At 38.9% G+C, this 17,732-nt stretch overlaps 1 protein-coding gene across 4 annotated transcripts in view; it reads left to right on the forward strand.

The window, feature by feature from the left end:
* Positions 1-17,732, forward strand: part of HYCC2 (hyccin PI4KA lipid kinase complex subunit 2) — a 104,989-nt gene that overhangs the window by 61,299 nt on the left and 25,958 nt on the right. For all 4 annotated transcript variants that reach the window (XM_054043756.1, XM_054043759.1, XM_054043757.1 and 1 more), the window contains 5 exons: positions 650-751; positions 7,616-7,795; positions 12,195-12,275; positions 15,157-15,272; positions 15,843-15,938. In XM_054043756.1, coding sequence (XP_053899731.1) covers positions 650-751; positions 7,616-7,795; positions 12,195-12,275; positions 15,157-15,272; positions 15,843-15,938 — 575 coding nt within the window. The remainder of the gene's footprint in view (positions 1-649; positions 752-7,615; positions 7,796-12,194; positions 12,276-15,156; positions 15,273-15,842; positions 15,939-17,732) is intronic.

Raw genomic sequence — 17,732 nt, forward strand, 5'->3', positions numbered from 1 at the left:
TTGTAGAATGGATGAATTCCATGCTTCAGATGACTAAGGACGTGAAAGTGTCTTGACTGTAAACCAAATCTAAACTTCCTTTATTGAGCTGAGAGAAATATAAAATTAAACAGCACATAGAAACAAGTAAATTGGATTTTAAAAAAACTTTCACTTTTAATCATCTGAGGCTTTATCATAGGTTTAAAAAAAAGTTTAAATTTATATAGGGTTTCGAAAAGTTCCTGGTTGAACAGGGAAAAAGAGAAGAGGAGAGGATCTAGAGACTAGACTGGGTTTGTGGCAGATAATTTTAATATGGAGCGGCCAAGAGCTGTATAGTGACCTAGTCCTGGAAGTTGCTGAATGTCCTCAACTACCACACAAGTTGATGAATATTCATAGCATTCAGCACCAGGCAGGATTGGGTCCCAGCACTGTAAGGTTTATGGATAGCTTGCTTGCTTGAATCAGTACTGAAAGGACAGAATTCCACCTTTACTAGTGTAGTAAGTTGTGAATTTGTCTTGACTGAAGCTCAGGGATTGTTGTTGTTGTGTTTAATGTTATCAAAACTGGATTTATCATGTTCATAGATATCTATCAATACATGAAAGCGTACACATGAACTACTCATTATAGTAACTGCTGTCTATATCTCTTACTTTAGGCATTACCTGAAAATCAAATCTCCGGTTATGCATCAACGTTGCACCGGAAAAAATCACTGGTGCCAGCTCTTTATAAGGTTATTCAGGACCCAAATAATGAGGTAGGAGACTCCCAGAGAAGGCATTTCCTTTTTCTTTTTCTAAATAAATCATAGTAATTAAGAACTGTCTGTTGCTGTTCTAACCTGGGATTGATGCAGGGAAAATATTCTTTCTCTGTTTTACCCCTTTTTCTCTCCCTCATTTTTGACTGTTGCTGAATCTCTCTCTCTGTTAGAAGGCAAGCCAGTTGCTCTCAAAAGAATATTGAACACTGCTGCTGGGTTTGGCTGGTCATTGTGACATAACAAGTTTTAGGTTGTAACTCAGTCTGAGTTGCTTTTTGGAAGCCAGTTAGGCATAGCTGAGACAAAGTATTCTTTAGACTAATTTGGTTTGAAGAATTTTATTTTATTCACTGATGATTTATTAATTCGGTGGAGAATGGAATAAATGTCCTACTCCAGTATGAAATTATGACTAGGCCTGATTTTTCTTTCATTTACACTACTGTTATATTTGTGTGATTCCATTGCTTTCCATGGAATTACTCTTGATTTATGTGGGTGTAACTGAGAGCAGAATCAAATTTAAATATGTACAGTGAAAACATAGCTATGAATGTGGCTCATGACTTGGACAATTAACATAGAATTAATTCCATTCCATAGAATACTGGGGAGAGGATGAGAAAGAACTACTGGAAAGTCTTATGGATGAATCTAAACTCTGAACAAATTACACAAACTTGCCACTTTATGTTGACACTTCTATATAGTAATCATCAAAGAGTCAGGGAAGCTTTATCATCTTTAGTCTCTTGTGTGCTTTTAAATGAAAATGTGAGGAATACACAGGAAAGTAGCTTCTTATCTTCTCAGATACAGTCTCCAAGAGTGCCTGTGCTGTTTACTGGATTGAATTTGAAGAAGTTCAGGTAATCCTTTCCTAACAAGCAGCTTGATTTTAAAATGCTGCTTTGCTTTTCTGGTAGGACTAAAAGCTTGTATACTAACCTCTCTTTTTTTCCTCTCAGACTGGGAGGCTTGGAATTCATCTTGAAACTGTTGTAAATTGTAACAGTATTATTGCCTCTGCTGTCCCTCTCTGTCTTGCCATCTGTATCTCTGAATGTTTCAAAGGTTTTCCCTTACACAGAAAAAAAGCATCTGATTGCACCTCCATAGGTTACAAAGTTACAAAGAACCAAAACTTCAAAAGGAGAATCCATTTTAAGGGTCTGACTCTATTGTTGTATTATTGAAAATTGACTCATATCTAAGTAAATTAGGGCTGTCAAGCGATTAAAAATATTTATCGCAATTAAACAATAATAGAATACCATTTATTTAAATATTTTTGGATGTTTTCTACATTTTCAAATATATTAATCTCAGTTACAACACAGAATACAAAGTGTACAGTGCTCACTTTATATTTATTTTGATCACAAATATTTGCACTGTAAAAAAAAAAAATTAAAGAAATACTATTTTTCAATTCACCTAATACAAATACTGTAGTGCAGTCTCTTTATCATGAAAGTACAAAAAAACCCCAACAATCCTGCATTCAAAAATAAAACAATGTAAAACTTTGGAGCCTTCAAGTCCACTCAGTTCTACTTCTTGTTCAGCCAATTGCTAAGACAAACACGTTTTTTTTACATTTGCAGGAGAGAATGCTGCCCGCTTCTTGTTTACAGGGTCACCTGAAAGTGAGAACAGGCATTCGCATGGCACTGTTGTTGCCAGCATCGCAAGATATTTACGTGCCAGATGCTCTAAAGATTCATACGTTCCTTCATGCTTCAACCACCATTCCAGAGGACATGCGTCCATGCTGATGACAGGTTCTGCTCAATAACGATCCAAAGCAGCGTGGACCTACACATGTTCATTTTCATCATCTGAGTCAGATGCCACCTGCAGAAGGTTGATTTTTCTTGTTTGGTGGTTCAGGTTCTGTAGTTTCTGCATCAGAGTGTTGCTCTTTTAAGACTTCTGAAAGTATGCTCCACACCTCGTACCTCTCAGATTTTGGTAGGCACTCCAGATTCTTAAACCTTGGGTTGAGTGCTGTAGCTATCTTTAGAAATCTGATATTGGAACCTTCTTTGTTTTTGTCAAATCTGCAGTGAAAGTGTTCTTAAATCAAACAACAAATGCTGGGTCATCATCTGAGACTACCGTAACACAAAATATATGGCAGAATGTGGGTAAAGCCATGGAGCAGGAGACATACAATTCTCCTCCAAGGAGTTCAGAAACAAATTTAATTGACACTTTTTTTTTTTTAAATGAGCATCATCAGCATGGAAGCATGTCCTCTGGAATGGTGGTTGGAGCAGGAAGAGGCATATGAATGTTTAGCATATCTGGCACGTAAATACCTTGCAATGCTGGCTACAAAAGTGCCATGCAAACGCCTGTTCTCACTTTCAGGTGACCTTGTAAATGAGAAGCAGACAGCAGTATCTCCCGTAAATGTAAACAAACTTGTTTCTCTTAGCGATTGGCTGAACAAGAAGTAGGACTGAGTGGACTTGCAGGCTCTAAAGTTTGACATTGTTTTGTTATGGAGTGAAGTTACATTTAAAAAAAAAATCTACATTTGTAAGTTGCCCTTTCATGATAAAGAGATTGCACTACAGTACTTGTATGAGGTGAATTGAAAAATATTATTTCTTTTGTTTGTCATTTTTACAGTGCAAATATTTGTAATCGAAAGTAATATAAAGTGAGCACTGTACACTGACATGTGTCCGACGAAGTGGGTATTCACTCACGAAACCTTATGCTGTAGTACGTCTGTTAGTCTATAATGTGCCACAGGACCCTCTGTTGCTTTTTACAGATCCAGACTAACACGGCTACCCTCTGATACTGTACACTTTGTATTCTGTGTTGTAATTGAAATCAATATATTTGAAAATGTAGAAAAAGATAAAAAAATATTATTTAATTTCAATTGGTATTCTGCTGTTTAACAGTGTGATTAAAACTGATTAATCGTGATTAATTTTTTTAATTGCAATTAATTTTTTTTTTAGTTAATCGCATGAGTTACCGGCGATTAATCGACAGCCCTAAAATAATTAAAAAAAAATCCCTAAATCCACCGCTTTGGTTTCTGCCCGGGTATTTAGTAATTCATGCTAGTGCATATAGCATGCATCTGAGATCAGAATCTGCTCCAAAAATATCAGCTAAAATCTTGACTTTCAAGGCAGCAAGACTTTCCTTAGCATATTTCTTCCAAACTTATTCTACATAAGGGAAATATAACAACATAATAGGCTTTTTTACAATGTTCAGTGCTGCACTAATACCTAGTTCTAGGAGGTGGGATCTTCATAGGACTATAGGATTCTATGTTGGCAAGAGGATAATTTTTTTTGCTTGTAGACTTCTGTTCTACCACAGGAGTAGTAAAAATCTGGGTACAAGGAATTAGGGAATGTATTTCCTAATGAAGAGGAGTATATGAATTTTTAACGTAACTTGAGCCTCATCATGGCTGCACCATTGTTTTAAAATCTACAGTATTATTAGAGAATAAAGTAGATTTGCAGCATTCAGATACGCTCTCATCATAATTTGCCTTAAAAACAAATCTCTCGAAGACTGCTGGCTCCATAGTAGGTTAACAGATACATTACAATAATATCCTTCAGAGGTGTGTGTTTTATTAGCAGCAGTTCATCATGCTGAAAATGCTTGCTCTCCAGGGACAACAGTTATACTGAGAAATTAATGTCAAGAAAAGTTAGTTTAATTTTGCAAAAGTATTACATTCCCTTATGAGTCTTAATATAGTGAAAAGATTGAGAAGGGCAGTTTTAAATAAAGTATTTAAATAAAGTGAGCAAAGAGTGCTCATAAGTGGTTAATTTAATTGAATAATGTGTAAGTGGGGCACTTGATATTTTCCTTACTTTTTAAAGTACAATTTGTTCATTGACAGTTCACAATTTGTTTTGTTTGGTTCATTGGTATGCGGCAAAGGCAAGGGCAAGTAAATTAACTGAAATCTATATCTACTCCATGCAAAAAGTAACATTAATGCAGTGTTGAAGTTGAAAAATCATGTACTCAAATCAGGACATCCAGAGTTAACGTTGAAAGCTCAATCTTTAATTAAAAAAAACCATGTATTCAGTGCTTTCCCGTGTTCAAAGTGCTTTACAGACATTAACTGATTTCTCTTAACTTTCCCCCTTTATGCTTATGCCTTAAAATAAGGTCATTCATTCTATCATGATAAAATACTGGAATTTCTTATGTAATCTTATCTTGTATAGTATATGCAGTCATGCATATGCAGCTTTAAGACCTGGCCTTACTGTTAAGATTCAGTGAAATCTACAAAATGAACAAACTTTCTTAAAACTTGGTTTGCGTTGTACACCTTGCTGAGATGTAACTTACTGTAGTTAAGTCTCTATACGGAAATTCCATTTTTTATTGTGTTAGCTGACATATAGGTATAAAAGGACTTTTGTTAAATCATGAGGAAAAGAGGATGGTTATTGGTTTGGTATAGCCTTAACTGTGCATTTCTTGACTGAGTGCTTGATTTCGCAACCTTTTTTTTAATTTGGGTGGCAGTGCAGCACTTTGAACATGTAATGTGCTATATGTGCTAAGTATTATAGTAAATATGCTAAATACAATAACCAGATATTCAACCATGTAGAACAAGGCTGTTTTTCCATCAAGGGCATCTGATGATGGCTTGACTGGCTTGTGATGCCAGGAAAACCCCAAGTTAAATAAGAGAGTCTTGAGGTGCTCCGCTTTCTTGCTTATATTTCTTACATTTATTGTTATATCCCTATATTTTATTTCAAAGTACAAGATTTTTTTCTACTAACCTTTTCTTGCTGCACAGTCTTCACCACCCTTTGTTTAGTCTCTTGCTTTAGTTATAAAAAGTCTTTTCATTCAGTGTGAGGAAGAGGTCAGCCAGAAACCTTGTTACACAAGGTGCTTGTATCAGATCGTTGTATAAGAGTTTTGACTGATTTTCTACATGGATGTGATGTCACAGTTTATGTAATCAACTAATGGTTTAAGAAATGGTACGTTTACCATCCATACTATACTGTATGCTAAAAATGAAACTAATGTTTAACCTCACCTTTTTGTTGAAAAAATGTAGCAGTTACTCTTCAGACAATAATGGCATAGGTTGTAATGAATTAATTTTTAGTGTCTCACTGAGATTTTTAGTTGAGTAAAGGCCTTTAAATCTGTGCATGTGTATATGAATATATATTTACATAGCAGTACAGATGTTTACTTCCATGCAAATTTGTTGTATGTTCAAACTAAGCACTTACAATGAGAGAGAAATAAAATAAGGTTTCTGAAGGTGGTAAGACATGGGTTTTTCATGTCCTGCAAAAAGTGATAATATGATTTGATGTAAAGACTCTTGTGTATCTCCCTGTCCTGAAGAAATACAAGTAAGTGATAATGAGAGAGAGAGAGAGTGTTTTTTCTGATTAGAAAAGGGGACTTTTAGTTAGGAGAATCTGGGCTCTGTGCTGAGATTCTTCCAATAACTTGCTGTGTGACTTTGGACTGGTCAAGTAACATGTCCGGGGGGAGGGATAGCTCAGTGGTTTGAGCATTGGCCTGCTGAACCCTGCGTTGTGAGTTCAATCCTTGAGGGGGCCATTTAGGGATCGGGGGCAAAAATCTGCCAGGACAATCCTTGGTCCTGCTGTGAAGGCAGGGGATTGGACTCAATGACCTTTCAAGGTCCCTTCCAGTTCTATTAGATAGGTATATCTCCATATTAAAAAAATAAATTAAATCAGTTGTGCCTCAGTTGCCTTCATCTGTTAGAAAACTGAGGCACACAGTGATAGTCACTGGATAGAAAGCTTCTGTCACTTTCAAAACTTTTGAGTGGCTTGTAGATACTGACCTAAGACCTGAACCAAATCCTATTGGGAATCTGGCCATTGACTTTAGTTGGGGTTTAAATGAAGCCTGTAGGTTTTTGTTATTTTCTGCTCTGTGAGCTGAGCACGTTTCTCAGACGCATCTGATATGTCTGTTCGCCAGGAAAGAAAGTTAAGATGTATGTGCTTTCCATGGGTCTCTGCAAGGTGGAGACCTGGGTTCAAATCTTAATTTAGGTTACAAATGAAAAGGAATTATTCACCATTTTGTGCACATCACAAAACTGCCAATTAGGCACAATTGGCTATTGGAATGCATGTTTTTTGTGGGTCCATATCGAGTTGAATTGATAAGGGTCTTGGGGAATCTTGGCTACTTGTATTGAATCTAGCTCTAGTTAGTGCTAGAAAGCCTTTCAGTTTGAAGGGAACCAAATTAAATCAAGACTATCTGTTAAAAAATTAGTTTGCCCACCATTGACAAAAATGCCCCCCCACCCCTTCTTGTTTGTGTGTGTGTTTTTTTTTAAAAAAAAAAAACCTTAGGTAAAGGGTTAATTCACTCTCTACCCTTACACTGGGTATAGACTTATTTCACTAATAAGTATTTCTTTTTCCACACCTGAGATTTTTCTACAGCATTGGGGTTGCAAAATGAACATGCTGTATGGTCTGCACAGCTCAAATCATCTCACTGGTAAAAGAATTTGGTGCTTATAGAAAGGTGTCATATTGACAGAGTTGGAAGATGAAACTGCCACAGATCAGGTACATTAAGGGCTGAGGTAGTGCAAACTTCACCACAATCCTCATCAATGTACTACCTCAGCCCCATTCTTGAAGACCATGTTTAGCAGGGAGTGGGTAACTTAGTCTCCATGCCCATTCAATCTGTGGCATCTCTAAGGTTGCCAACAACGATGCCAGTTTTGCCAGTTGTGGTGGTTTTATTTGTGCATTTTTTTAATACACAAGATTAGTGGCATTTGAGCTGTTTTTTCTCTTTCTATAGCTCCTGGAACCTGTCTGCCACCAGCTCTTTGAACTCTACCGTAGTTCTGAAGTTCGACTCAAGAGGTTCACGCTGCAGTTCCTGCCAGAATTGATCTGGGTTTATCTGCGTCTTACTGCCAGCAGGGACAGACAGAGTAATGGTTGCATTGAAGCACTGCTTCTTGGGATTTACAATTTGGTAAGTGAGATAAGGAGGGATGGATGTGAAGAGCTTTAAGATAATCAGTGAGCAGTAGAAATAAAGTAAGGCACAGGAATATTAACAGAGCAAAATATGAAAAATGCTAATGAATTAATGCAGTTACATTTAAGTCTGTTTATCCTAGAGGAAAGCATAACTTAATGAGTGTTCAGAAAAAGCATGTTTGTAGAAGCATCTTTGGTAGCTTGTAAATCAGATTTACTGCCTCAGCGCAGCACTAAACATATTATTATGGTAAACAATTACATCTTTTAATTAAGATTTTTTTGTTGCCCTGTATAATGTGCTTGCTAGAAGAATTTAGTAAGTCTGTATAAATATATAAAGAGTTGAAATTTGCTGATAGCCCTATCTGAACAATATGCTTATTCAGTCTTTCCATATTGGGCTTCTCCTATTTAGTTACTCCAAATGACCTTTTAAGGTGAAGTATTGAGGCTAAAGCAACATTCAGTCACAAGTTGTGCATGGGTGGGAAATATCTTTTGGCTGGGACTATAAAAAAAAAATCATCATCATCATAAATGTTACAGAGAGTCCTGTGGCACCTTTAAGACTAACAGATGTATTGGAGCATAAGCTTTCGTGGGTGAATGCCCACTTCGTCGGATGCATGTAATGGAAATTTCCAGGGCAGGTATAAATATAAATGGTGTCACCAGATCAGGATTAAACAAAGACTACAGAAACAGTTTCTCCTCCCTTGGTGTTCACACTTCAACTGCTAGCAGAGGACCTCCCCCTCCCTGATTGAACTAACCTCGTTATCTCCAGACTGATTCTTGCCAGCATATTTATACCTGCCCCTGGAAATTTCCATTACATGCATCCGATGAAGTGGGCATTCACCCACGAAAGCTTATGCTCCAATACATCTGTTAGTCTTAAAGGTGCCACAGGACTCTGTTGCTTTTTACAGATCCAGACTAACACGGCTACCCCTCTGATAATAAATGTTAGTCACTGTAGACTCCTAAATTTGGATGTCAAAATCTTAGGGATGATTTCAGGCTGTCAAAAATAGTATTCTGTCAGGGACATTAAATTATACATCTCATACAAATTTATATTCTTAATTTTTATGCCAATATGCCATGGATGGTAAATTAGCAATATTGTTAGCATATGCCCTTTCTTGTAATGGGAATTTCAATTTTACATGGCTTTAAAACACACATTGTCCTAAAATATTTTCCTTCTCTGTTCCATTATAACAAGTTTTCTTTTAGCCATGCGTTAGAGTTAGTATAGAGTGCTTTATGTTCATACGCCTGGGAAGTGAGACATGGAGCCAAATTCTGATCTCAGTGACACTTGTAAATCCACATTAACTCCAGTAAAGTCAAGTTACTCTGGATTTATGCTGGTGTAAGCAATATCAGAATCTGGCTACTAGCTTTTGATTTTTATCTGCTGGGCTGAAGTAGGTTGTAAGTATCTGTCATTAGCTTCAGCTTTCATCAAAGCACTTTAGCTGGTCCTTGTGTTGGATGATTCACAGTGTATAAGCACAGCAGCTAATGCTGCTACATTCTCTCCAAACTGAAATAGAAGGAAGAGAGGTTGTAAAATGGGGAGTGACTCAACAACACTTTTCTCTAGCTGAAGAAACAAGGATCTTGGCACCCAGCTGCAGATGTCAATAAGAACCTAGAATAGTGATTCTCAACCTATTAATCATTGTGGGCCGCAATGAGTTACCTGGGCTGCAGGTTGAGAACCACAAAACCTCCCTGTGATGGTTTGGATCACAGAAAATCCCTTGGGAACTGCCAACTGATGTGCCAAGACTACTTCTGCCCCTGCTTTCCCTGCCAGTTCGGGACCCCAGCACCCTGTCTTGCTGAGCCAGACATGCCCGTCTGTTCCAACACAGACCCAGGGTCTGAATTACTTGCCCCAAAGCTGCAGACTTAACTGAAAGCAGCTAACAGAAGTATTCTTGTCTTTAACACTCAGATGCCCAACACCCAGTGGGGTCTAAACCCAAATAAATCCGTTTTACCCTGTATAAAGCTTATACAGGGTAAACTCATAAATTGTTTGCCCTCTATAACACTGATAGAGAGAGATGCACAGCTGTTTGCCCCCCCTTAGGTATTAATACATACTCTGGGTTAATTAATAAGTAAAAAGTGATTTTATTAAATACAGAAAGTAGGATTTAAGTGGTTCCAAGTAGTAACAGACAGAACAAAGTGAATTACCAAGTAAAATAAAATAAAACACTCAAGTCTATGTCTAAAACAGTAAGAAACGGAATACAGATAAGATCTCACCAGTTCCAGTAAGCTTCCTTTTACAGACTAGTCTCTTGCAAGACTGGGTCCAGCAATCACTCACACCCCCTTTACTGTTCTTTGTTCCAGTTTCTTTCAGGTATCCTGGGGGTTGGAGAGGCTCTCTCTTTAGCCAGCTGAAGACAAAATGGAGGGGTCTCCCACAGGCTTAAATAGACTTTCTCTTGTGGGTGGAGACCCCCTCTTCTCTTCTATGCAAAGTCCAGCTCCAAGATGGAGTTCTGGAGTCACCTGGGCAAATCACATGTCCATGCATGACTCTCAGTGTTTACAGGCAGAAGCTCTTTCCCACATGGTATCTTGAATGTCTCCAGGAAGACTTCTTATGTGGATTGGAGCATTCCAAGACTCATTGTTTCTTAAGTGCTTCCTGATTGGGCACTTAACTTTGTGAATTCCTTTCTCCAGGAACTGACCAAATGCTCTACTAAGGTTATTTAGAAATCAAGCCAGTACACGGCCAGTATTCATAACTTTGAGTACAAAAATGATACATGCATACAAATAGGATTAATAGATTCAGTAGATCATAACCTTTACATAGATATGTTACATGGCATATGTAGCACAGAACATATTCCAATTATGTCATAAGCATATTTCCATAAAGCCTTATGGAGGGTGCTGTCACACTCCCAAATCCTCCCCCCCCACCACTATGCCCAGTGCCTCCCGCCCATAGACCCCTCCACAGAGTGGGGTCAGGAGCGGAGCCCCGGTGGCAGGACTGGGCAGCAGGGACCCTGGCCTCTGTTGTGCGGGGCTGGGCGACAGTCCCTACCCTGCTGCCAACCGTGCTCCCTGTCATGCGGGGCAGGCCAGCATCCCCGACCCCAGACTTTGCTGAGTGGGGCCGGGTGGCAGCCCCGACCCCAACCCCGGATCCTGCTGTGTGGGGGCCGGGCAGCAGACCTGACCACGAAGCTGGAGCCCATTGTGCAGGGCCGGGTGGCAACCCCCCACCCGACCCCACTGCCAACCCTGACCCTTGCTGTGTAGGGCCGGGGAGCAGCTTCGACCTGGTACCCTGCCACAGGGGTTGGGCAGTGACCCCGACTCCTGCTGCAAGCCCCTGCCGCTCTTTAGCAAACAGTGCTAAAGAGCGGCAGGGGCTTGCAGCAGGGTCCAGGGTGCTAATTGGGCCGCAGGTTGAGAACCACTGAGCTAAAGGATAATATTTCTGATATCTTCTCTGTGAAAAATTCTCAGATTTAAATTAAAGAAAAATCCTTCCTTATCTTTATTACTGTTTTGGTTTTTAGAGTGAAAAAGTGCTTGAGAAACTAATTAAATCTAGACAGACAGCAGCTTTATCAGTGCAGCCAACTCTAGTTTCCACACTGTTCCTTGAAGCTAAGTGGAAGTGGTACACTGCCTTCAATTGATTGTCACTGAAACTAGAGTGACTCATACTCAGTGTGTTAGAAATTTTATTGTAGAACGTGAAAAGATGGGGTTTGCTGACTCTGGCATATTTTTATAGGATTGCTTCTAGTAAATTATAATTATTATGCTATAACACAAGCACACCATATGCAAATGCATCTTTTATTGACGTGAAAGCTGTATTCAAAATATTCTATATATCCTTTACTGCTTTGCCACAGTACTTGCAGAAATCAGTCCCCTCATTTTCACCTTTTCCCTTTTGATGGGTTTATCAAGAGGCATTACCAATTGCTAGCAAATGACTCATCAGCAGTAATACATATATATATTCCTTTGGCCCTTCAGCATCAGTCTTGTTTCACTATGTCATTCTATGCTTTATAAATTAGAGGTAGGACTAGAAAAATCTTTTAATCCTTTCCTAAAGGTCTGAGAAAGTCATGGTCACAAAAAGAACAAATACTCTTCTATGAATTTTCTTAGGCCCTGATTTTGCAAAGCAATCTATTATAGTGGAGGCAGTCCCATTGACTTTCGTGGCACTGTGCCACAGGCATAAAGGCCTGTGCAGATTAATCACTTTGCAAGATCGGGGCCTTACTTTATGATTTATGTTTTTAATGTCTGTGTGGTATAATCACAAGAGTCCAAAACCAAGTTCCCTCATGTCTCTTTCTCTGCTGTAGGAAATTGCTGACAAAGATGGGAACAACAAAGTTTTATCTTTCACCATCCCTTCATTATCCAAGCCGTCAATATACCATGAGGTAAGAGTGCAACTGTGGTGGTAAGTTGGAACTGGGTCCAATAAGAACTAAAATTGGATCCATTCAGTGCATCTTTCTTCATTGAACTTTCAAGGGTAAATTCTTGCAAAAGTGTAATTTAATCCAATAGGCGTAATAGAAGATGGGGAAGGTAAGTCTTCAAGGTGAATAATGAAATACTTCCATCTGATATGTTATGTTTTGTTCCGTTTGTTTTCAGTTTTTCATTGATTTACAGATTTCCATCCTTTCACATGTCTACTGCTTGGATGCTGTTAGCATATTTAAAGCATGGTTCTACCTTATCAAATACTGGAACAAAATGATCCCCAAATTAAACTACATTGTTCTGCTGTACGTACTATTTATCTGTTTAAAAATCCTCCTTTGCCCAGCTCAGCTTGTTCCTTTGTTTTAGTGCTACCATAACTTTGTCTCCAGCGAGATGGAGATGACCAGCTGTAGTTGATGAGCAGGGAGCACTACACATGTTCCATAAATGCTGCATTGTGGTGGGAGCTTTGGGAATGTGGAGGAAAGTGGAAACTGAAGAACTTTGATCCCATACTATGACTCATAAGCTGATTTGTAGTAGCCTGCAGCACACATTGTGCATGTATTAGCCCTTATTTAGCAGTGTTTTCCTTAGAATTAGTTTCAAGTGGATTTTCATTTATTTGGCTCTCTTTTTATATTAAATGTGTCATACTAAGATATCACTAGTGAAATCGTGGTCCCACTGAAGTCAGTAGCAAAACTCTTGGTGACCTGAATACGAATAGGATTCCACTCTAAGATTTTTTGCCAACAGTGGCTGTTCTTCAGGGTTGGAGGTAAAAACAAACATTTCTTAGTAAGTAGCTATGTCAAGGACATAAAGCAGTGGTAAGTTATTTTCTTCCCGTTTTCTCTTTGTGTAAAAATGGACACAGTCCTCTTCTAATTGATAGCTCTTTGCAATCTAAAATATATCTGAATAACAGTCAAAAGTTTCAGCGATATTACATCTGTCGTGTAAATTACTAATGTGTGAGGTGAAAGGCGCAATGTATTACTGCACTGGGCTTCTTCCTCTGAACACTGGGTTTAAATCCTGCATACACTCATGTAAAAGTGAATTTGTGGTCTCAGTCTAGTCCCTAGCAGAGGTGTAGCCACATCACAAAATCACTGTAAAATTAACATAGGTTTTGATTTTCATATGACACCCAGGATTTAAATAAAAGATGTTGCAGGTCAGTATTGAGATGCGTTGTTGCATCTGGAACTATGTAGGGCAGAAGTTCTCAAACTTTTTCTAAACATTGAACCCCTTCTTACTAGGGCAGCAGTTCTCAAACTGTGGGTCAGGACCCCAAAGTGGGTCGCAACCCTGTTTTAATGGGGTTGCCAGGGCTGGCGTTAGACTTTGTGGAGCCTGAAGCTGAAATCAGAGCGCCACCGCCCAAGGCTGAAGCCGAAACCTGAGGGCTTCAGCCCTGGGTGGTGGGACTCAGGTTACAGCCCCCCTGCCCAACACTGAAGCCCTCAAGCTTTGGCTTTGCCCCCTACCTCCCCTGGGTGGCAGGGCTCAGACTTTGGGTTTGGGCCCCCTGCCTGGGGCGGTGTGGCTCAGGCTTCGGTCCCCCTGCCTGGGGCAGTGTAGTAATTTTTGTTGTCGGAAGGGGGTCACAATGCAATGAAGTTTGAGAAACGCTGTATTAGAGGAATTGCTTGTGAACTACATGCTCCTTCTATTTGCCGTCTTGGGAAACAACCTCTCATCCTATTTGCAATCACATAATATCCCTAAGGCAATGACAGCAATTTCTAACACGGAAAAGTGATGACTGAAAGTGTATTAATACAATTTAATAACTGGAAACAAAAGAGCCAGCACCATATAACCCTTCATCTTCTAGCATTTGCAGTGCTTGCTGAGTCACCTGACAGCCGTTTAGGCCCCATCACAGAATGAAGGGGCCTAAGGCCACCATGAAGTCTGGTTAGTTGAACTCGTCGATAGCATGCACCATTGACTGACAGAGACCACATTGACAAAGTGGGTTGGCACAAGACTCCATGTATAGAGGTTGACTGCAGCATATTTCATATGACCAGCCAGCTTGTTATAGACCACCAGCACATGCTTCACAGACAGCAGTTGGACATCTATTGATGTCGGGCAGGTTGCATAGCACATACCCCCACTATTTCCCCCATTTTCATGTGGCACCAGATATACCTCAGTCCCCAAAATCAATGTCTATTAAGTTCTCCAAACAAAATGGAGGGCCTTGATATGCCGCAGCTTATTTAGTATTAGTGGGTGTTTTGTGACTTGTGCTCTATGCATTGAGTTGAAAGTGTGGCTCTTGGGTGTTGATCTATGCAGGCTATTTGCATGTAGTTGAAACTGAATTATTCTGCTGCTTTTGTCATTTTGAGGGGGACAGAGTCAACTTGAAATTTTAAAATGTGAGTTAAAAGTAGCCTCAAGTATTCCTCCTGATTTTCCCTGTCAATGTTTCTTGGTTTTGCAATCCTATTTTTTTATGCTTTCTCTCCCTATTGTTGCCTGAAACAATATGGGAAACAGGGAAACTGACTAGACACAAAATAACGAAAATGAAATATTATTTCTCTAATCCTTCAATGCTAGTATACTTAATTTTTATTCAAACCAACAACACTTACCAGTATGTAAATCATTTCAGACACAAGTGTGATTGGCTTAAGTTGACTGTGTCCCTTTAAGATATTTTAGGAATAATCTTTAGCTGTTTTACAGAGTACCACAAGGGAGAAGTAGAACTTTTTCTAGATAAAATTTCATGGGTTTTGGATCCTTCTTATGGTAGCATTTTCTATTTTTATTTTCCCCATGCCTTTCCCACCCAAGCCTTCTACTATTGGATCCATGGCTTTGACTGAGGGAGCCCTGTGTCAACATGACCTCATCAGGGTGGTTTATAGTGATCTTCATCCTCAGAGAGAAACATTCACTGCACAGAACAGGTGAGTAGTCAAGCGGTAGATACTTCATTAGTCTGAAGCATAAAACAACATCGGGTCAATAGGCCTGTATACAGTGAGTACCTTACCTGTTTGGCTCTTCTCTTACAATTTAGAGCTTGTAAGTCTGTTACTAATTCATTAGATATAAATAATTTCTCCATCAGATCCATTTCTGCCAGTGGTGTCGCCAAGCAGTCTGGAAGGCTGATTGGCAGACATGGACTAGGTTAAAATAATTTATGGGAAATGCAAACTTTTCCTATCTGTCTTCGACCATATATTCTAAAATAGCTTGTTGCATTATTCCTCCATACAGTGCAGTGGCATTAGGGTAGTAATCTGTTACATCTCATGCCTTTTAAAGTATTTAATGTTGAGTCTTTTGATAGACTATTTCTAGTCAGTGAATTAAAATGGAAGAGCGATACCTACAGGCTGATGTACTGTATTTCTGATGCCATCTTGTCCTGCGAGTGAACCATTAACAATGTTTTTTAAGTTCTTCTGGTGGACTATTAAAAATCTGAATCCATGTAGTTTCTTTTGTCTCATGTTCTTGTCTGTCTTCAGGTTTGAGGTGCTCGGCTTTCTCATGCTGTGCTACAACTCTGCTATTGTCTACATGCCTGCCTCCTCCTATCAGTCACTTTGCAGGATGGGTTCCAGGTGAGGATCTCATGCTTAAGGAACATTCCTAGTGTTATAAATATGCAAAGAAAGAGAATGGGTTTACTCATTCCTCTCTGGTAACTTGACAGATCATAATTTAATTAGAAACATAATGCTGTTTTTGCATACGAAAACAATGCATTGATTGTATATCAGTTGCATTTGCTTTAGTTCTAGGTCTTGTAATGTTTTGCTTTGTGGAACATTAATAGTAAAAATTGTAGTGTGTCAAGACCTGCAGTAAAGGCAAATGAACTGCATCTCTTTATAGTGACCCAGTAACCTACCACCTATTTCCTCTTCTTCTGAATATTAGTCCAATTTATTTTTCAGTTGGTTTGGATGGCTGACTTGAACAGCATTTTGACAGTTTGTTTCATAACAACACCACACTTGGAGAAATTGTGCCATCATTTCTCATTCTTTATACCCATCCTTTCCATGACCTCTTACTTGAGTAGTATTTAAAACAGCTTGTTGACATAAGAGCTCTTTTTTGTTCTAGAATCTTAAATATCTCTGATACCCCTACACATCTTCTCCTTTGTACCAGCTTTTTATGCTAAAACAAACAGGCCATGGGTGGCTAATCTTTCTCTATAATACATACTCACGAAGCAGCAGAATCCTTTTCTCTGTTTTTTTTTATATCCCTTGTCAGCTTCAGCAGTGTATTTCCTGTAAATTGCTGACAAGCATTATACACAATGCAGATATTGTTTTCCCCAGTGTACAGCAGGATCAAAATAGCTTCTATCAGTTTATACTCCATTAGAACACAATACGTACTCCCACCAAGGGTTCTTGCCAGAAGCTGGGAATGGGTGTCAGGGGATGGATCACTTGATAATTACCTGTTTCTGTTCATTTCCACTGGGGTACCTGGCATTGGCCTCTGTTGGAGACAGGATACTGGGCTAGATGGACCTTTGGTCTGACCCAGTATGGCTGTTCTTATGTTCCTAGTCTATTCTTTTCTTTTACTTGTTCTTTCTACAATTCCTTTGTTCCTGAATCTCAGAATGGAATTTTTCCTTGATATGCTTCTGTCACCTTCAGTTGAGTTATACCAGGGCTGAGTTTGGCCAAGTGTACTATACTTCTTTACATTTTAAATGTTTCCTTTCTTCAGATATAGAGTGGAATAAAACCTATAACAATGGACTGAATTTTAACACTGAATAATTTCACTATGGAAAATGGTGCCCCGTAACTGGAATTGTAATTTGCACATTGAAATAGTTTGAAAATTTTATTCAGTTTCACCATAAACTGAGCTTTCCTGCATCCAAGTTGACTATAATCCGGTTCTACTATATATACACTTCACACATATGTGGAGAGCCTCCAAACTCCTGTTCACCAGTGCACCATCTTCTCCCTGTCCCTCCCTAAAAACTAGCTTCTGCATTGTTGCCTACAAGAAGTGAGCTAAAAATAGTCATGTGGCTGTCAAGGTGTGCAAACCAGTAATTGTGTAAATTGTTATTCTCTTATCTTAGCTCACCCTTTCCCACCTCCTTCTGTTTGTTTGCTACCCCCACTTCTTTTATCATAATTTATCACCTGGATTTTAGACATTTGTGGCAGAAATCTGAGTTTTACTACTTCTATAAAGTGCTTAGTACACTTCTGCATAAACAATAAATAATGCTTACCTCTAAGCCTTCTGATTTTTTCTTTCAGTGCATGTAACTAGTTTTGAAATGATACTCTGTCCCCTACACCCCCAAAGTCACTTGTATATATATTTGAAGTAAGTGATCCTAAAACTGATTGTTATATCACCCC

The sequence above is a fragment of the Malaclemys terrapin genome, chromosome 11, assembly GCF_027887155.1.
Source record: "Malaclemys terrapin pileata isolate rMalTer1 chromosome 11, rMalTer1.hap1, whole genome shotgun sequence".
NCBI lineage: Eukaryota > Metazoa > Chordata > Testudines > Emydidae > Malaclemys > Malaclemys terrapin.